Source organism: Amia ocellicauda, chromosome 19 (assembly GCF_036373705.1).
Source record: "Amia ocellicauda isolate fAmiCal2 chromosome 19, fAmiCal2.hap1, whole genome shotgun sequence".
Classification (NCBI taxonomy): Eukaryota; Metazoa; Chordata; class Actinopteri; order Amiiformes; family Amiidae; genus Amia; species Amia ocellicauda.
The window spans coordinates 7028520-7051300 of record NC_089868.1 but is presented as its reverse complement, the minus strand read 5'-3'; the positions used below and the strand labels follow the sequence as shown (position 1 = coordinate 7051300).

At 38.5% G+C, this 22781-nt stretch overlaps 1 protein-coding gene across 3 annotated transcripts in view; it reads right to left on the bottom strand.

Moving 5' to 3' along the window:
* The window catches only part of eps15 (epidermal growth factor receptor pathway substrate 15), a 122698-nt gene that overhangs the window by 30583 nt on the left and 69334 nt on the right, over nucleotides 1-22781 (bottom strand). For all 3 annotated transcript variants that reach the window (XM_066692116.1, XM_066692117.1, XM_066692118.1), the window contains 3 exons: nucleotides 22429-22501; nucleotides 10244-10405; nucleotides 8146-8343 (listed from right to left, as the gene is read on the bottom strand). In XM_066692116.1, coding sequence (XP_066548213.1) covers nucleotides 8146-8343; nucleotides 10244-10405; nucleotides 22429-22501 — 433 coding nt within the window. The remainder of the gene's footprint in view (nucleotides 1-8145; nucleotides 8344-10243; nucleotides 10406-22428; nucleotides 22502-22781) is intronic.

Sequence of the window (22781 nt, the reverse complement as noted above, 5' to 3'; positions counted from 1 at the left end):
TTTCAATGCCCTGGCTGAGGGAAGGAGGTTCTCACCCAAGATTTGACAGTACATGGCCCCATCCATCGTCCCTTTGATGCAGTGCAGTTGTCCTGTCCCCTTAGCAGAAAAACACCCCCAAAGCATAATGTTTCCACCTCCATGTTTGACGGTGGGGATGGTGTTCTTGGGGTCATTCCTACTCCTCCAAACATGGCGAGTTGATTTGATGCCAAAGAGCTTGATTTTGGTCTCATCTGACCACAACACTTTCACCCAGTTCTCCTCTGAATCATTCAGATGTTCATTGGCAAACTTCAGACGGGCCTGTACATGTGCTTTCTTGAGCAGGGGGACCTTGCGGGCGCTGCAGGATTTCAGTCCTTCACGGCGTAGTGTGTTACCAATTGTTTTCTTGGTGACTATGGTCCCAGCTGCCTTCCCGTGTAGTTCTGGGCTGATTCCTCACCGTTCTCATGATCATTGAAACACCAGGAGGTGAGATCTTGCATGGAGCCCCAGACCGAGGCAGACTGACAGTTATTTTGTGTTTCTTCCATTTGCGAATAATCGCACCAACTGTTGTCACCTTCTCACCAAGCTGCTTGGCGATGGTCTTGTAGCCCATTCCAGCCTTGTGTAGGTCTACAATCTTGTCCCTGACATCCTTGGACAGCTCTTTGGTCATGGCCATGGTGGAGAGTTTGGAATCTGATTGATTGATTGCTTCTGTGGACAGGTGTCTTTTATACAGGTAACGAGCTGAAATTAGGAGCACTCCCTTTAAGAGAGTGCTCCTAATCTCAGCTCGTTACCTTTATAAAAGACACCTGGGAGCCAGAAATGTTGCGGATTGATAGGGGATCAAATACTTATTTCACTCATTAACATGCAAATCAATTTTTAACTTTTTTGAAATGTGTTTTTCTGGATTATTTTGTTGTTATTCTGTCTCTCACTGTTTAAATACACCTACCATTAAAATTATAGACTGATAATTTCTTTGTCAGTGGGCAAACGTACAAAATCAGCAGGGGATCAAATACTTTTTTCCCCCTCACTGTATGCTCTATGATAAGTTTATGCACTCATGGTTACACATGCTTATGTGGAGAACATACGAGGGGTAAATTGTCGTGTGAAAGGCCTGTACTCTTTAGCATTTCTTTGCGATGTCGATTTTGCCGTTGCCGGCAACATTATTGTCCAAATATCCACAGACATGTTGCATGCTACTAACCATGTTTCCTATGTATGTATGTATGGAAATTCAGACAAAAAAGACTTAGGAATTTGTTGTGGTGCAGCACACAAACAAACATATACAAGAACAGACAGTTCCACACTTCCCATTGTTGACAGTGTGCTGGACTGGTGCTGTCTACTGGACTGCTGCTGTGCATGGAGTTAACACCATCCTTTTCTACACGTTATTTTACATGATGCATACCTACGTAAATAGCAGACAGTCCCCCATATTGTGCCTGGCATACATTTAATTGGTGAATGGAGCAGAATGGATTCCACCACACAAAATGGGTTTTTGAATATGGCAAATAATGATAACTAGTGCTGTTGTCGAGACTACCATATCTGAGTCCGGTGTACACGATTACAAGCCAATTTATGGATGGTAAAATTGAGAATAAATGACTACTTGTACTATTAACAATGGCAAGAAACACCACCACTACAAAATACTAAATGAAATATCCACATCTGTGTTCCACATTCTTTAACCTCCATTTCATCAAATAGAAATACCCTTCATTTTGGGTTCAGAAAGTTGTTGTAAATCTTTTTCTGTAGAATTCATATTTAGACCTTAAAGTAAATATGTAACAAACAACAGGTCTATGATTAGTACATGGTACAGCTGTTCTTAAACCAATGCAGATGTTAAAGCACTCCCAAAATTAATGCTTGGAGTGAGAAGATGGAAGATTCCTTAGATTCCAAACAGACAGGGAGTTCAAACAGCATTTTAAGCAACATTTTCTGTTTTATGCACCTACAATATTTGTTTTGCATATGGATGACTTGCAAAACAAATTGCAAAAGCAAGCAGTTCTTACAACTCTCAAATGGCTCCAATATTGAAATTAAATACCAACCTATGTTTGCATTAACAGTACAGTATTTCACAAGAAAATAAGATAGAATAGAATAGAGTTTCATTTTAATTATTGAATACAGAACTCTACTATGCAGCATCAAGCAGGTCAAAAGTAAATGTTTTCTCCTCTGATTTGCAAGTTTAGATTGCTTTCAAAGGCCATAAAATAAACATATGCTGCATTGCAGTTTTCCTCATTTAATTTTAATGACTAGCTATTGTATGTATATTCAATTAATTTGTGTGGGTGATAGAGTGACTGGGGGACTGTAATGATCAAATATAGGCCACCTGCACAAACACTGAAGACTCGTAAAGGTATTTCCGTGAGGTCTCGTGGGCATTTTTTCTCTCACTTTAAAAAGAAAACTCATTAAAACAAAAAACATCCTGACAGGGAAAAGTTTTGATAGCCCAATAGGCTATGATAATGGCAAATACAAGATGTGCAAGAAGGGTGTAACAATTAAAATGTAATATTTTTTTATTGTGTATGTGTTTTTAATTTTATGATGCTGTTATGGCATAGCGCACGCATCCCCCCTTTTTTTTAAACAGTATGTATAAGCATACCGCCGCACTTTAACTGCCGAGTTAGCATATATTTTTTGTATTTTGCAGCAAACCGTACCAAACAAAATATATAAATGAGCAAACAGTTTTACCCATAAGCACATAATCAGTACAAATGACTGTGATAGGCATTACATGGATACTGTGTGACGCTAGTGGTAATGATTTAATGAAAGAAAATATTTTATTAATAATAATTCCTATTAAAAAATATGAATATATATTTATTCATATGTGAAATGTACTTTATTGTTCTTCAGTGCAGATATGTATTTTGTGTGTACAACTGAAGTACCAAATATAAATATTTAGTTAAAAAGTGATCTAGACTATAGAAGTGATAGGACAGCTGGCAAAGTATGGATCATGAAGATAACTCTAATATGGCTGTTATTCTTTATTTTCTATTTCAAAGGACAGTTAGTTTTTCATTCCGAGATGCTGAGTTTTCCTAACACAGTGTCTGTCTATATTATACAGCGTCATTCTAACAGAAAGACTAGTAACACAGAATAGCAGTTCTCTACGCAAGCTACGTAGCAGGAAGTTGGAAGCACTGGATGTATTATAAGTATTATTTAATTAACTGTATTATTGTTCTTTATTGTAATAACCTGCTTTTCTATTAGTTGTACATATTGTGTTAAATCACAGATAGAGATGCTTTGTATAACTTGCAGGTACAGGAAATGAAATTGCGTGAAATATTGACTCCTGCTCTGCGAGTCACATATTGAGTCCTCAGATCGTGAGTCCGATACCAAGACTGAGTCCAGACAGGGTCGGGTCCGAGACGAGACCGAGAGCATTCAAATCCGATCAAGTACTACAGCTCTGGTGATGCGTGGTGGGCAAACCCTATGAATATCGGGCCCCTAATCTATAATTGCCATTTTAATTTAAAATTATAACCACTGTTGTGCTTAAAGATATAGAAACTGCTCCATCACCCCCTTGAAAAAGGTTGATTGTCTAACTCTCTTGAACAACCAAAAACAGATTATGTTGAGACTGGCTGATCATTTTGAAGCCCTACATAACCAGCAGTTAGTTTATTTCTGCATCAGAATGCTCCACCGATACATCACTGAAGTCTGGGACCGGGAGATCGTCCCCCAACAGTGACATGATGCCGCTCATCTGTGGCAACATCCAGGGGATATACCTTCTGGCTATTGCTGGCAATGTCCTGGCAAGGTGATGTTACACAGGCTGAATAACATAAGATCACAGAGGATCACTGTGAACAGGGTACTATGGGGCATCCTACTCAAATTTATCAACATTCTGAATCAGTTCCATGATGGCATGATGGCTCTGGTGGCCTTAGGCAGGCAGGAGTATGTGTCCTACAGAGTATGAACTGGTGTGAGGCAGGGGAGTGTGTAGGCACCTGTACTCTTTAATATCTTCCTCATATGTGCCATCTACATTCTGAACAAGGAGCTTGAGGGCAGTGGAGGCATTGTGGTGGATTTTAGGCTTGACGAAAATCTCTCCAAGCAACCACAAAGGTTTCGACTGTGCAGGTCCTTGAGCTGCTTATGATTGTGCTCTTGTGGCCCATGGGTTTTCAGTCCATCCTGGCACCAGCTGTGGCCCTATAGCAGGATGGGTCTGTCTGTTAACACAACCAAAACAGAGGTGGTCTGCCACTGGAGGTCCAGCCCTCTACTCTCTATGACTCTCTTCACCATTGAACATAAACCACTGGCATTATTCCCATCATTCAAATACTGGGGCAGTATTCTCTTACAGGACTGCAATATAAACCAAAAAATTAAAAACAGGATCAAGCAAGCTTTAGCTGCCTTCAGAAAACTCAGGTGTGGGGTCTTCCTAAACAAGGATCTCCACCTTTGCACTAAAGTTGCTGTCTATCAAGCCGTCTGCATCACTACACTTCTCTACAGCTGTGATGCCTGGGTCAGTCATCACATCAAGCAGCTCGAACAATTCCATGTAAGATTACTACAGCGCATCTTAGGAATCAACTGGCGTGACCGTGTGCCCCAAACTGAAATATTTGCTAGGATCAACTGCAAGAGTAATGAAGTCACTCAAGACCAACTGCACTGTCTTGGGAGCCCTTGCCATGGAAGATCATGTACAGCTAGCTACATCTTGGTTGGCAGCAGAAGAAGCGGTATAAAGACCAGCTGAAAACATCAATGAAGTGCAATATTAACCCCACAGCAGCTCTGCCAGGACAGTGTACACAGGCTTGAGGAGGAGAGGAACTCCAAGAGACACCAAAACTGGCTCAGGAGACACATAACCACGTCCAGTGACTACACATGCCCCACTTGCAATAAAGTTTGTGGATCTCGGATTGGTCTCTACAGACACCAAAGTGTTCACCGTTAAACTCAGAAATGTTGTCATTGGTTAAAATGGACTACCTAGGGCGAAAGAAAATGTAAGTAAATATATATTTCAGAAAAATAATATTAATAAAGAATAATCTTAAATTATAGTCATTAAAACTTCAAAGTATATTAGGGATATATACTTTTCTCCTCTCAGATTACAATTTTAATTGTTGGTTTAAACAAAATCTATTGTATTTCCTTGAACGGTCTGTGTTCAATTTATTCCATTCCAATACGTAATTCAATACTAAACTCCCAATTTGCAAAAGTTAATTTGTTGACACTTTGTGGTCATCAACACTACATTAAGTTTTCATACCTGAACTAATCAAACTGTCAATTTATGAAGAGAAAATCCTGTGATCACCACCCTAGCTGTTCTGGATCCTATATCCAGAACAAAACAAAAAGAATGTAAAGATGGAAATGTTTTACTTACAACAACCTACAGTCTTAAATGACAGTACCAAAAACACTTGATATTTCTGATTCATAGATGCATGTAAAAGATATCAAGGCGAGAAGGATGAATCACTTCTGAATAAGCAAGATTACAAGACAAAAGAGAAAAGCTCACTAATCATGTCACCCACGCCCTTCCTTGGTTTATGTCACTGAAGGATGGGTTTTATTAAGTTAGTCATTATTCAACTTCTAAATTTATCGGACATGTTTAAATTAGTTTTTACTGGCATCTGTGGAAAAGGAAATGAATTGCTGCATTTCCCTTCACCTGTCAGAGTACTGAAAACAAAATCAGAACAGCAGTGCAGTCTGTGTCTTCTTCCAGGGCTTGTCTTTACATTATGCTTACAATAAATCACTACACTAAATCTTTTTAGTTTTTAGTTATTTTCCCAACAAGTCTTTTATAGATTACATTAAACATACTTTGTATCGATTCCTCTAATGGTCAGCTTTCTAGCTTCTTATTCGTTTAATTTGTTTTTGACACCACAAAAATTGACTGTGCGCTTAACCCTCATGCTGTACTTGTACAATGTCCCATCATAACCTTAATTATTGGAATTCTCTGAAAGGGTGTTCAATGGAAAAATGGCCTTTGAAAACATTGTGCTAAATTGGCTGGCTTTGGTGCCTATGAACCTGCGGTGTTATCAGAGCTATATCTACTATGTACTTAAATGTAAATATGAACATAAAACATACAAATTATAGGTATAAATAACACCAAAGTACTTTTTTTCCTAAAAGCATACACCGCACAGTCAAAACAAATAAATGAAACAAGTGAATATTTGTGGTGTAATCACTCTCAATGTCCACTCAATCTGACTACAGTTGTAAGACACTTGTAATGCTATAGAATACATGTGTTTTTCAAGCACATGCTAGCTAGACTGTTGACAGATGAGGTAGAGATTGTGACTTGAGTGTGAGACTGACTGTATTGTAAATGGCATGCAGGATTTATTTATAATGTATTAAAATTACCGGTTAAAAGTGATTTTGTCTCTTCTAGGTAAACGTGTTTAGAACTTCTTTATTTTTGCAACTCTAACGCCGTAGGCATATTTAATACATATATTTAGGAAAAGTCACGAATGGGTATGCACAGTGTATTCAGGAACACAGAATAATTTAAATTAAAATCGGTGAAACTGACCAGCTCAGCGCTTCTAGAGTTAAATTAAGGAAAATCACGCAATATATCACAGCATAAGAGCTACAGTACAGTATCTGTGCACAAAATGGAGGGTTACAAGCCGCTAAAGGGAGAACTACGGTATAGCTTTGGATTCAAATTCGACTTGGAAGGAAACATTGAAGACAAAGGAAAGGTTTTCACTTTTCATTTGCAAGCAATGCTTTTCTTACAAGGGCAGTGTGAGCAGTTTACAGTATCATTTGCGAGCAAAACATCCGTTTGCTGTAGCAATTATCATTTAGTTTGCGGATTATAATTAGTGTTTCTTTAAATATACAATATTTTTTTTTACCATTCCCATTCAGCATTGTTATACTGTAATACAAAGGCCTAGTATTTATTAAAGTATTACTGTGTGGTAGTACCTGACCAGAGAAATACAAAACCACATAAAACAGCTTCCCTCACTCACTAAACAGAACCTTAGATTTTTTTCCCCCAAGTCCCAATTTTAGAAAACCGTCCAAAAAAGACGCAATATTATCAGACTTGCAGCTAAGATGCACATATCTTTATTGAAACAGCAGCAGCTTTAAACTTTTCAATGTATTTTCTTTAGCTAGCTGCAAAAGGTTATTATTGACTGTGTGTTTCTTTTAGTTTGTGTGTACATATATGGTCATTGTAAAGAATAAAGCATTTATGGCTGTAATGTATCCCAATATAAAATATATTAATGTATGTATGATCCACACAATTGATATTATTGATCTGGTGGCACTGAAATACCCATTTTCAATTTCTAAAAAACATAAAAATAGAAAATATTTATTTTTAAAAATGTTCTGAAGTTTCTGAACTTAAGCGTAACACGGACTCATCTCCATTTTGGCAGAATTGGCAGCTTATGAATAAATCAGAATATTGTATATCTAAAAATAAATGTAACTTTTTGAAAGATATGCAATATTTACATTCATACAATTTATTTATTTTTAATTGAAAAATACTGCAGCATTTTCTTTCATAAACCTTTTTTGGCAAAACTTCATCAAATAAATTTGGAAGCAGGTAAAAGTGACCGCAATAAGAGCTTTAAAGTGCTTTAAAATTCACAGTGTTCTAAAACAGCAGCATAGTGTGTTATAGAAGTAGTTCAATTAACTTGTTTAATTACACAATTAACTGGATTCATATAAAACTTCTCTCAAGCCTCTGAGAAGATGTGGGTTATTCTGAATTAATACATTTTTGCTTAAACAAAATCTAAATCAGATTAACTATACTGACTGTCCAAATACTTGTCATACTTTGTAACATTATGAATCTGAAATGTATGTTTTAACTGCTAAAATATGTTTGTCATTGTATATATTTGTAAAAACAAATATACTGGAAAAACTAGATGTACTATTAAAAGTGTCATGAAAAACTATAAAAAATGTAAATTTACACCCTTATTCCAGAAGGTCAAGTCATGCTGTTGAGCTACACACCTTGAAGACTTCTTGCTGTGAATCGTTCAGGGATTGTTCCAGAGGGTCAAGCTGGGCTTTGCTGATCTCCACTTGCTCCTCCATGTGTGCTGTCTCCAGCTGCAACTTGCGAAGCTCCTCCTGTGCCTGGGCCAGGTCTTCCTCAAACTGAGAGATCTTCATCTCCTGCTCAGCATGCTCCACCTGAAGAGAATTGATCTGGACAAAGGAAGGGATGGGGAGGTGAGGGGCAGATCAGCCATGAGCTCTGTAAATTTCTACTTGATGAAGCAGAAAATTATACAGAAAATCTTCACTAAAACAAACTATTACTCCTATTCTCCTAGGAGTATTCATGACTTCCCTTGGAACCTTTTTGCAAAAGAGATAGAATGAATATACCCACACACTCTACTTTGAACATGAATCCTTACAATTAAAACATTTAAACAGTATAAGTATTTGGATATGCTGATGGAATTTTAGGTACTAATATAAAATTGGAGAATGAGGAGAAACAGGAAGAAGAGGAGGAGACAGGGAGAGGACGATGCAGATTGCAAATATATGTCATTAGACCATCAGGTACTTGACTGAAGGTTAATATGCGAGTTAGACTTCTCTATCAAACAACAAACTAGCACAAATTATCTACAAATGGTTGCTACCACCAGGTCTCCCCATGTACCGAACAACCAGTTTCCCATTAAGAATAGAAACGCATAGCGCAATGCTGAAATTTGATTGGCCCAAGGCCCATATTTAATAGCGTAGCAATTTGAAATGAACAATTTTGAAAGATTACATGATTTATTTGAGGCACGTCTTGTTTAATTTCAATCGGAAAAATACATTCTGATACAAAGTGGGAAATTATCAAGACGTGACCATCGGCCTGCAGCAGCCATGTTTGTTATTGCAGCAACCTGCCTTGAACAACCTTCTGCACAGTGGGCCTTATGGATCTGGGGAAGTCACCACCAGAAGTGAAGCGAATTATGCAATATGGCCACCATACCGTGCGACTGATCGACTTTTCACGAACAGACCATAAAGTAGGTCATAAGTGGACAATATACACTAAGTTGCATTAAAACATTTCGATAATGTCCTCCTTTGATCTTCCAGTTGATTATGTCTATGAATCCACTAAGTAAAGAGTGTGGCTGGGGGAGTGTGGGGCAGATAGATTGATTAAATAATCCACACATTTTGCTACATAATTCAAACTTTTACAACACTTAATTTAATCCAATTCAAGAGATGTAATCTAACAGTTTTCTCACAATTAGGCTGGATAAAAACTTTCCAATACAATTTACCAAAGTATAACACATAACCACCAGGTGCAATTCCATGTTTCCTCGCAATGAAGCTTGGCCACCCCACTGGCTTTCCCCCTTTCGTCACTCCAATTTTTGGGAGAAAGTTTAAAAAAAAAAAAAAAAAAAAAAAAAAAATGAAGCAGAATTACCATGCTTTAAATGTTTAATATGTAGTTTTTAATGTGTAAGTTTGAATGCTAAGTGTATAAAAGTGACACCTCTGTGAAAAGTCCAGCTCACTCGAATCTGTGGCTAATTTATTTGTGACATCACAACAGGAAAAGCTCACCGTCTCTAAAGCTGTTTTGCTGCATTAGCGCTAATGAAAACCCGTTACCAAAATGAATAATAACGCACCCAGGCGAGAGATACCATGGTAAATAGGTGTATAATATATGGTTGCATCCAGGTACATAACACGCGTCTCGGCATTATTGCGGCCTTAAAAAACGTACACTTACAGTGAGGAAACCAGAGACTTGCTATTTTGTACAGAATTCCCCACAATCCCGGGACATTGAGACAGAACGGGATTTGAAAGTAGCTTCTAAATTGAAATAAATAAAATCCCTACAATTTTGCTAAAATGAATCTGGTTGCTGTATGTCTGTGCAACAAACAAGTCATTCTGACGATCAATTCAACATCACACCTCCGAACAGCTGAGGAATGTTACTGATTGGGAGAGTAATTGCTTTAAATCGCAATATTGCAACACTATTTCTTGTATAAATCATCTTGGATAAAGACATTAGCAAAGTTTATTAACAATAATGTAGTGTGCAACTACTCACCAGTTCACTCTCTTGGCTGCACTGCTGGCGGATGCTCCCTAGCTGCTCCTCCAGTGCTGTCTTTTGTTGCTCCAGGCTGCCCAGCACCTCCTGGATCTCTTGCCGCTGTGTCTGCAGCCTCTGCAACTCTTCGCTCTCCCGCTGCACCTCATCCTGCAAGTCCTGGGGAAGAGGGACATGGATGCACTTCAGAAACAGCCAATTGTGACAGGTATCAGGATACTGCTGCATCCATAACTCCTTGATGCAGAGACCAGGTCATGAAGACACACACAAGAAACCACAAATAAAAATGAAACCACTAAATTGTATAGTAGTGTTCATCAAGACTAGTCCTCATGCGACATAGTTTTTCAAACACTTTATATTAATTCATTATATAAACTATATAAAGTTATTAACTCTTCAACAACTAAGAAACAGTGCAAAAATGGGGATTGCACTGAATTCTGTATTCAATCAAAATCTCTCAAGGTTACTTCCAGTGGAATTAGCTCTAGCGTTTTGCGCTTGAGATATCAAAGTAAGGACCTATACATTAAAAAAAGACTCTGATATCTGGAAATCAAGATGATGTAGGCCAGGGGTTCCCAAACTTTGGGTTATGACAGTCTACAAGTGCCTGACCACAATGGGAACCTCTGATGTAGGCTTCTGGCTGGATTTTAGCCCAAATCAGACACCAGTAAAACAGCAGTCAACATCAACCACTGGCAAATAACATTGCTGATCTAACTGTTGGTTTATATATCTTATGCAATCTATTATAATGTATTTTGTAGGAAATTATATTACCAAAATGCAGTGAATTAACCCAATATGATAAAATCTGAAGACTAATCTTTGAATCTAGAGATGCAGTTCTAAACAGTATATCAGATTGTGTCTTTTTAATTTAAATTATTTTTATGGGTTATGCTTTGGGCAACAAATAATAACACCCAATACCCTGAAACCAATGGATGAGAAAAAAAATTAAATACAGAAAAATAAGCAAGTAAGTAAAAACAGTAAAGTCTCAGACTACCACAAAGAAACAGTCAAGCGTAAGAAAAGTTTAGTGAGGGTTGTAAATTGTAAATTGTAAAGCCATGCAGTGTTAAATGCAGTGCTTGACCCCTTAAGGGTGAAAATGATTTTTTCCAGTTTAAGAAATTACATACGGTCTCTAATCCACTGGACATGACAAGGTGGGGCAGCTTGCTTCCAACTTATCAAGATGAGGCGGTGGGCTAAAAGAGATGCAAATGCTAGGGTGCTGGACTAGAGTTTGGACAAAGGTAGCCCATCAAGTGTAACACCAAATATTGCAATAAGTGGTGTGCAGTCAACAGGCAAAGTAAACATTTCAGAAAAGGTCTCAAATTTCCAGAATTTGGAAAGCCTGGGACAGGCCCAAAACCTATGGATCAAGGTGGCTGGGGCCTTCTTACACCTATAAGGGTCGATTATAAGGATAGTTTTGAAGGGTGAAGGGTTTTGAATTGGATCAGAGAGTGACCTGCACAGATAGAAGAGGAATGCAGTCTTTATAAAGGTTATTGAAGGAGGTGAAAAGAGGAAATTGAATTGTACATTTTAGATATCATTCCCCTACATTTAGGATTAAGTTTTAGGAGAGAATCAAGGGGAGACTCAACAGGTAGACTGGGGAAGTTAGGCACCTTAATAGTTTATTATCTACCAAAACAATCAATATGTGAGAAGGTGTGGTGAGCTGAAGAGTATTGTAAACCTGTGTCATACATTTTCTCCTGAATATTTAACTTATGGAGAGGTCGACAGCAGTATAAGCCAGGAAAAATACATTAACCACATGGTCCTTCGCTATCATTCTTATTAAAGGACCTTATTTTAAGTTTGGGACCAACAATTCCATATACGATATTAAAATAGTCGGCCCAGCAGATACAATCTCGGCAGCACAGGCTATTCAAAGGGACTTAGATAATATTCAGTTCTGGGCCAACACCTGGCAGATGAAATTCAATGTGGACAAGTGCAAGGTATTACATGCAGGTAACAAAAATGTCCACTATAATTACATGGGAGGAATAGAACTAGATGAAGTAACGCATGAGAAAGACTAGTTCTGGGATCCACACTTCAAGAAAGATATCGCTGTAGAGGCAGTTCAGAGGCGAGCAACCAGAGTTATTCCAGGTTTGAAGGGGAATGTCCTACTCGATCTTTTTATCTGTAAATCTAGACTGCATTGCACTTTTTGTAATGCTCTTATGTTTTGTTAGTCACCCTGGATAAGGGCTTCTGCTAAGAAATAAATAATAATAAACTTTGCATTGATTGTATAAGCGTGTGTCGGACTTTGCTTGTCGGTGTCCCACAATTTAATAATGGTTTAATATATAAAACAACAAATAACCAAGAAAATTACAAAACTACAAACTTTTCTAAGACACCAGACAGCCAGGGCCGAAGAACCATAACACACTGCATGACCAGCAAACCAAAAATAACAGTACTTCTTTGTCTTTGGAGCTAAGATGGAACAACACGCATTCATAAGCCCATAATGAAGCCATCCAAAAAGGTAATAATTTAAGTTAAAATAACATTACATATAAAATGCTTTTAAATCCCAGCGAAAAGTATGAATGTACCTACAGGTATTCGTTTGTTCCCCCCTCGCACTTAAAACAAACAAATGACCCATTAAAAGTCCATAGAAGTTCAGTTATCCAGGGCATCAAAAATATCCAGTAGGGGAGCACTATCCTCAGACTGAAGTACAAATATGCGGAAGACCAGCCCTTATGCACAGAACTGACGAACTGCAGAGCAAGTTCACAGACAAGTATAGCAAATTAGGCATTCTGCTTCAATCCCTGAATAAACTCCTGTGCATCTCGGGGAGAGTTGTACACCGTAGGTTGGCCGTTGTGTACTATTTTAAGCTCTGAATGCCCATCTGTTTAAGGGACGATTGGATCGGTGCACAGGCTCTCCTGCACTCTGCAGTGAAATTAGAAGTGGAAAGAGTACACAAGGAAACAAATCAGCATGCGTGGTTTGTTTCCTTGAGTACTCTTTCCACTGTAAATCTGATTTGGCCTCTCAATCTCAATAACTTTTATGGAAGGTGGGGAGGAAAACCAACATGGCAGATTGCACTGAAGAAAATAAATTGGATCTTCACCCTGCTCTCCTTCGGAAGCTCTTAAATTAGAGCGGCGATTACGATCCTCCAATTCCGCCAAACGATCCTGAAGCCGTGAAACGTCAGCATTTGTGTCTTTGATGCTCTCTCTATTTTGCCTCGGTGCGGCCTGCAGGATATCGCTTGCCATAAGACAGTAACGAAGAAGACATCGCAGATGCATCCCTTTGACCCTGCTGCAGACTTGAACGAAATATAGTCTTGTCATTACATGTTTACGTATAGCTTTAACATTAACAAAGTTCAGACTGTACCCTTTTATTGGCGAAAAAAAACCTTCAATTTCTCCACCTGAGAGTCGGGCCAAAAAGGCAAATCTCCTCCCTGCGGCCCCATGCTCGAGAAGGACAGCTTACCCGAAGACAAGACAAGCGGTTTTATTGCTTTTTAACTCTTTTACTTTTTGTCGAAGGGGAGGGTGTGCTGGGGTCATTTCCACTGCCAATCTTTTCTCTGGGGTATCCATGAGCAGAAATGATCGATGAATAATGACTACAGTACAAAACAACGTAAAATTATTCAATAAACTGGGCTGTTAGGCGTGCTAGTCAAGATCTACTCAGCCATCTTAGAATTAAAGACAAATGGAAGTCTCATGTGGACCTATTTCAGTGTCGGATCAGGACAGCAGAATGTCCATTTGTAAAGTGTTCCACTGAAGTATCAAGAGGAGGAAGCTTGGGAAACTATTTCAACCTGATAAATCATCTGAAAGTATGACACAAAGGAGCACAAGCAGCAGCTACAGAGAAACTTCCTGCTCCAATCATTTGTTTGTATTTACCCCTTCATTGGAATTACTTTAATTATCTTTTACCTTATATTCTTTATCTTATTAATTGTTCCAGATTTATCATGTCACCCTGCCTCCACCTCAAGGTTAATTTTTTCCACTCCACTCCTGGATTGAGCTGGATTTGCTGTAAATTATAGTCTATTAAATCTCTAGTTCGTATAGGGGAGAAGCTCCCACCAATAAAGAAAATAAAAAGTACAACTGATTTTTGGATTAAATTGGATGCATTGACAACTAGTCATAGATTAACGAGCTGAGATCAATGGGCTATAGTCCTAACCAAAGTAGACCCTGTATTAAGTATTAAGTAATATGCCAGAAAATGTGCGTAATGGCACTTATTTGATGGCTGGGCAGACGGACAAACAGCAAATAGACACATTGAAATCCGGAGTTACTGCTGGGACAGGAGATGTGTGAACAGATTGGTCTTTAATAACAGGTTTAACACAGAAAGATAGTGAAACCGCTTGTGAATATGCTGAGAGAAAGTGGAAAGTGGAAGTGGAAAAATAGTAGCAGTACTGCAGGATCAAGACAATTGGGCCAACCTGAGCCGCCCAGGAGCGAGGAGCGAGGACCGCAGTCATGCTCTTACCGGGAACTGTCTACAACCAGCATATACAAAGCGGGGCTACAGAGGTCAACTCTTACACCCTTCGATTACACAATAGCAAGGCCGTAATCTACTTGCACAATATTTGGTGAGCGCAATCAAGCAACTTGTGCGACCTCCCTGCATTATCAAGGCAGTGGACCCCTGATCCAACAGGAGCGGGGCCACAAACTCACTGAAACACAACATAAATCGGCTAGTCAACAGCAGCAGGAACATTCAAGCCGTCTCCGTGCAGCACAGGAGCATCCTGCTCAATTGAACAGTACAGAGCAGAGAACTCTATGGCACACAGCCAGAGTGGGCCACAGACCTGCTGAACAAGGAACTATATACACTAAAGGTCCACCGATTTATTGGTAGGCCGATTAATCGTTGCCGATAACAGCATTTTTAAACTATAGTCAATTAACAGAAATGAATGCCGATACTGGCCAACAGTTTTATGGGGTCGTACACATTAATATCCTGGGTTATAGGGGACAATCACAGTCTCTAGTGGTTAAATTAAAACCATCACTGACTGGAGGTTATAGACAGCTTTCAGACAGCAACATTTCCCCACTGGACTATTTTTTTCCTACCGATGGAAAAAACTTTGTTTCCAAGAAGATTATACAATTTATATGATTGGGAAGTATAATAAGTATAATTTATTATGTCCCATAAGTAGTTTAGTAGTGAATAATTACAACTGCTGCACTTGTAGCTGCGTGGGCATTTAAATCGGCATTTTCTTTTATTTGTAGATTTGTATTTCTGTTTATGAACCTTTTATTTATTATTATTTGTTTTGAATTGTTTTTATTTGTGTAAAACAACAGCAGCCACCTACATTACTTGTAAATATGACACGAAAATCTATAAATAAAAGTAATACAATGCATGGTGCTGTCATGTGTTTATTTTGTTTACATCTACATCCGTTTCTTTGAGAATTAAAGCGGTTCTACAAAAAAAAAAAATCTACAAATGGAAAGTGTGAAATACTGTCTTGAGTCTCTGTATTAGCAGAGCCACTATGACTGAGCCTGTGAGAGTGAGGGTCACAGGCAGCTCTGCCCTGAGCCTCTCAGCACCGCAGCTTTATTTGCACATCTACACATTCTACAGCTAGCTGTTATATCTGAAAAATAAGTAACAAACTCAAAGTGTGTTATTACTGGAATTTCATTAATTATTTGTAGTTTATTTTCATCAATAATCTAAAAAGGGTATTGTTGAATTAATGCTGTAATTATTTAACATTTTCCAATAAATTAATTCTTCAAACATTTTTTATCCAATTTTCACAATTTTCCAGAATTTGGACTGTTATTATTTTGTCATTTATTTTGAATTGATCTATTTGATTTATGTTATTTATTATATTTAATACATTTTTTAGTTCAAATTTGTTTTTATAATAAAGTTCAAACTGTTGCAATTTTACATCGAGTGCTATGCAGGTTACACAATATATTGATTAGAAAATAAAATAAATCAGCAAATTAATCGTAAATCGGCTTTTCCCCTGAACCTAATTATTTTTTATCGGTTTCGGTTTTGAAAATCCACTATCGGTTGACCTCTAATATACACAGTGAGGCAGCAGCAGTGAGCTCCAGTCTACACTAGCTAGAACAGAGCCACAGTCCTGCTGTTTACACATGTACAAGTAGCAGGGTACAGGCCAGACGCATGTACCACTGCAACACAATGCAATAATGAACAAACTATATACAGGGCGGCCTCATAAGGCAACATACCTGTAGGCTGCATCTTTATGTATATATAAAAAAAGTATAGGCTAAGTAATGAGTTATAATGTAAACATAACTACTCGGTCAATGAAAATAAAAGTGTGTGTAGCTGGTAAACTTGCTATTGTTTTTTCTAAATATGACTGAAGTCTGAAATTTAACAGTATGCAATTTTCAGGTACAAAACGCATTGTGAAATTGTGAACGGGACCAGGTAACTTTATTCACTTATCCGAATTTTGCATTTAAACGATATAAATTTCACCGAAGCAGGTTTCCATTCAAATCAATGCATTTTAAAACGAGACCAGCCATTTACTATCCAATCCGAAATGCGATTATACTGAGAAAACATCCCCCACACATTTCTGTTGAGACATTCAGATAGTAGTCAGAATTTGGCGTAAACAGAATGAGAACATGGATCCATCATGCCTTGTTACCACTGTGCAGGCTGCTGGTGGTGGTGTAATGGTGTGGGGGATGTTTTCTTGGCACACATTGGCATTGGCCCCTTAGTGCCAATTGGGCATCGTTTAAATGCCACGGCCTACCTGAGCATTGTTTCTGACCATGTCCATCCCTTTATGACCACCATGTACCCATCCTCTGATGGCTACTTCCAGCAGGATAATGCACCATGTCACAAAGGTCGAATCATTTCAAATTGGTTTCTTGAACATGACAATGAGTTCACTGTACTAAACTGGCCCCCACAGTCACCAGATCTCAACCCAATAGAGCATCTTTGGGATGTGGTGGAACGGGAGCTTCGTGCCCTGGATGTGCATCCCACAAATCTCCATCAACTGCAAGATGCTATCCTATCAATATGGGCCAACATTTCTAAAGAATGCTTTCAGCACCTTGTTGAATCAATGCCACGTAGAATTAAGGCAGTTCTGAAGGCGAAAGGGGGTCAAACACAGTATTAGTATGGTGTTCCTAATAATCCTTTAGGTGAGTGTATATATCAATATTAATAAGTTGTGATTATAAATACATCGCATACACCTGTAAGCAGACCTAATGTCATGCGCAACTGGTTTGTTTGAGCAGATTTGTTTAATTCCCGGCATGCATTTAGTTTAGGCCTCCTTTTCGCCCGCATATGTGAACGCACTTAGGCCTCCTAAAACCACACATGTGAACGTGGTCTCTAAAAAAAAAAGTAGGACTACATTTGAGGCGGCTCAGGGCTGGCCTAATAAGTGTGAACCCTGTAGTCCTCTGAGGGTTAAAATCAGGTCCATGTTGAGCACCAAAGACATTCGTGCTCTTAAAAGGAAATGCAGAAAGACTGAACAGGCTTGGAAGGCCAACAATCTAAGGGTTCATTATAAACATATGAAGGACTTATTAACGTCCTACAATAAGGCAGTTAAAGATGCAAGAGATAGGTATTTTTCTGACTTAATTGCTGCTAATCAGCACAACTCTAGAGTTTTATTTAACACAACTGACAGCCTTGTGAACCCCTCATCCAGCAGCGTCTCTGTGTCATCCTGAGACAAATGTGAGAGGTTTTTAGCTCTTTTTGTGGATAAGATTGATAGCATCAGATCTAAGATCTCTCTGTACATTATATTGATTTACTCCCCCCTATTCTAAGTCTACAAAATTACTTTATGGCAATTTATATGCAAGACACTGTGCATCATATGAAACCCTCCTCCAGTCGCCTAAAAGAAGTTATTGAATCCATTGGCCCTGACTTACATGTAGTAATGAAAAGCTCTCTTTGCACTGGATGTGTCCCTGATTACTTTAAAACAGCTATGCCCCGTTTCCACTGGTGGACGCGTCTGTAAACACGTCCGGCCCAGGTCGCTTAAACGTCCGTCCCACCCACTAAGCAAATACTTTTCTTTCGGAAGCGGAGATGTGCTCTGGACTTGCAGACAGACAGGGAAGAGATCAGATACATTGTGTCGGAAGATATAATCTCAAGTGCGTGTGGGATCACGAATAAATTAGTTTTACTAAAGCAGCATGGAGTGAAATCCACGTACAGAAACAATGACTGCTTACAGTTCATATCTGAGTGTATTAAAAACTTGGATTTCACAGGACCCGGTGCAGTGGCGTGACTAGTTAAAAATAAACTGAAGGATAGTAATCGGATCATGTGTATTTTGTTTCAACTGTAACTTGCCCTGGTTAAGGACGTCTGCTAATTAAATTAAAAATAATACGGCAAAAAGTGTCGTTTGCAGTTACAAATCTGAAGTAAGAGTAATAAGTAAAGGTAGTCAAGTTGTGCCATTTAAAATACATATCTACTAGCACATATCTTGATGATGATTACAATAATAATACATAGCAAATATTTATTTTTATTGTTGCACATGGAGACGTTATCTCACGGTAATGTAATACTTGTCTGAATATAATGCTGTCTATACACGTTTAGCACTTCCTAATATCTCTTAACAGAAATGTGTATTTATTACGCTGTCTCCAATCATGTAAAGCAGAAAGAATAAAATAGACACAAAAGTCCTTTCCACACCTGGCTCTATCGCTCGTAGTGTGGATTATTGGATTCCACAGTCTTAAACAACTCAAAGCTCCCCTTCATCTATAAAATCATAGAAAAAACAACTCCTGTCAGTAATAGAAAACAATAACATTTTTGAAAAAAATCTGTCAGGTTTTCGACAACATCATAATACACATCATAATAAAGAAACTGTCCTTGTTAGTGTTACAAATGACCTTCTGATGAGTGCGGACACTGGAGATTGCTCTGTTCTGGTGTTGCTTGATTTAAGTGCAGCATTCGATACAAAAGATCATTCCATCCTACTTGATAGACACTGGGTGGGGATCTCTGGGACGGCACTGAATTGGTTCTCATCTAATCTGTCAACTAGAACCTTTTCAGTTTCTATTGGCAATCATGTATAAGTGCTATATAAATAAAGTTTATGATAAATAATAAATATGATGATGATGATGATGATTATTATCATTATCATCATATAAACCTCCACGCAAACCTATGAGAGCATGTCAGTATCCGCTGGAGAAAGGACAAGGAGGGCAAAGGAGAGAGAAACAAACAAAAGGAGTTCTCTGACTTACGAACCCACACTTTAGTAACCACCTGACTGTGAATTTGACCCCAATTGTGCAAGAATCCGACTCCGGTAAAATGAACTCTGCTGTGAACTGTGACTATTCTTTGTATTATGATTTAGATCGGATGCTGTTTGTCTTTTGTCTGTGTTTTGATTAGCAGTTTAGGTTTTGAGCAGGATCTCCTATCCATTTTAGGTAAGCTCAACAAGGAGCTAGGGTTTTGTTTGTTATAGTGTTTTCTGTCCAGTGTTTCCTGCAAGGTCCATATCTAATACGACCCCCATTGTTTGAAAAACTAAACCAAAAGGTAACACTTCCTTGTGTTACAATACACATGCAAATTAGACTGAAATTGTAATAATGACATAAATAAATAACATTCTCTTGGAGTTTGAGGGTCATTGTTGTTTTTCAGATACAGAATTTTTCTCAAACAGCATCTTCGCCGTTGGAATTAAACTCTCTGGTATATGCAGAGCTATTTTTAAAGAAAGCCAATATAATGAATTGCATGTGTGGTATGTAAATGTTATCAATATCACAAACAACCAGTACTTAGGATATTTTAACAAGTTCAGAAGGAAAGCAGGAAAGGACAATTTTAGCATTTCTTCCAAAAAAGAAATTGGACTTTAAGGAGCTTCTTTCCCAGAGGATTTGTTAACCGAATTATTACCATACCATATTACCATACAAATATCCCTAAAGGGCTTGAGGAACCCAAAATTGACTACTGTCTGACACCCTGTAAGGATGGAAAGAAAACGAGTGAGAGTCTTTGCTTCCTCTAACAGCAGCGATAGTTTAGGATTGTTGTCTTTTTTTGAGTTTGTGAACAATGAAGTGAGAGCTTTCAAAGCCTGCTCTAAACCTAGACTGCTATTCTGCTACCAAAAACATTGATCAAACAGACGAGACCGACAGCAAGGCACGTTGTGTGGTCTCAACTGCACAGAAACATATGCAGAGGTGGGGAACAGGAAATTTCATGGGGGAAAAAGGTAATATAACAAGCTGTTCCTGTGAATTCCTTTGGATGATCTGTTTGCTGTTCATCCCAGTTCAACCAATATCAAATAGTGTAAACCCATGCTGTTGTTCTGCATCATCAATACTCCTGCAGTGACAGCTGGCCCCCAGAGAGAGCTATAGTAATTCGATAGCTTATGCTAATGAATCAGTGAGACTTGGTCCCGTAATAAATGTTCAAATCAGCCATTACTGCATTTCAAGGTGGGGAACCAGAGCCAGAATGGGTATTTTTGATTAATAATTAAGGTATTGACTGGAATTTTAACTAGTCTGTCTAGGCCTTTGCTTCAGAGAACTTAGTCTGACTCAGAACAGTCATCACAATGACACTCTAATATAACAGTTCAACTCCAATAACAATAATAAGTGAGACTGTGATTAAATGCGGATGTTTAGGCTCTAAGTCTACCTAACCCTAACATCATCATCAGTGTATCTTGACTGCTTGACGAAGGCTTCCCCAAGATGTTTACACTATATCTTTAGCTTTTTTCCACCTTTTCTGTTGTCTTCTAGGTATTTTCTAATTTATTGGGATACGTTCAATAGCTTCCTTTGTTCCATCTTTGTGCATTTCTTCTTGCAATGTGTCTGTCCCATTGCCAATATAACATTCACTCTTTCAATGTCGTCACATTTTTCGTGTTTATTCTCGGATGCATCTCTTTTTGTTATTCCAAGCATTAATCTTTCCCCGCTTCTCTGTGTCATCTGCAGTTTATGTAACATTTTAGCATTTGCACTAGCAGAAAGGAATTGATCATATACTTTTCTCTTCGGGCAAATGGGTAGGTTTCCTTTTCAAAGTGTGCTTTCTTCCATATACACGCACAAACACATATAACTATATTATTTTGTATTAATTTAAGGGATGTGTAGACATCTAATTAATGAATAATCAATTAAGCTCTACTAAAAAAAAAAAAACTCAAACTGTAATATTTTGTCAATAATCAATCACCAAAATATTATATTAATAAGCCAAGCACTACTCCAGTACACTACAAAGGTAATAAACCAAGAAAATACAAACACTCAAAATATTCTATTTACAGCTATTTACATGAAAAGGTAAATTCAAGGAGAACAATTCAATTTTTTATTTTGTAAGTCCTGACGATTGTCCTTGCCAGAATTACTCAGGAAGCTCTCTCTTGATCCCTGCACAGGCCTTGACAGTGTTCCACTGAAAAATAACTAAATAACCCACCTATTGCATACTAGCGGCAAAACCCAAGAAAATCACAAAAAATAAAACAAAACACCACCAGGAACAGACCGCATGTTAGATAAAGATAAAGGCTGTCAAACAATAGGACATGCAGAGAAACACAACGCAGGTTTGCACATGTATACATAAGCCACCATTAGATTTATAAGATGCATATCAAAATGCAAGCACATGTGGTGTGGTTGGTGAAGGTTGCTAAAAACAGAAATACCTTGGCAATCATTACAGTCAGAAAACTGAGAAGAGGAAGGAAGGGAATAGGGGGGGAAACAGGCTTAAAAGCTTGGAAACCTGCCTGCATCACCATACAGACAACACACAGCACTAACTCGACAGGCGTGACAATGAAAAAGAACACAAACAAGACGCCCCTAGACATGCAAACACACTGACTACATTTATACACTGACATCAGCAGACAAGGGTATAGCTCAGCATTTACAGATTAATACAGATCCCTGAGCAAAACATACGCCACAAAAAAAGGACACTGATTTGGTCCTTACCTGGACTTCACTGCTCTTCTGTTTGATGCTTTCCTCTTTTTCCTTGATCTCCTGCTCCACAGTGGTCTTCTCCCTGGAAGACCAGCAGAGGAGGCAGGAATATTTAATCACATCTGAGACGGAGGGGACCGCCAGCCAGCCCCCCGCCCCTGACGGCTCTCCTTTCACAATCATGTCTACTTTAGCTGTCCAAAAAATGCTGCCGGGCAGCAGCGGGCATAAGAGACGGGGGGTCACAGTCTGACTTCAGCAAGAATCAGGAGGAAAAGAGAGTGTCTGCGCGAAAAACGCTTGCGTGAGTGGAGAGTCACAGACAGGAGACAGCGAGTGAGATGCAGAGAGAGAGAAAAAAA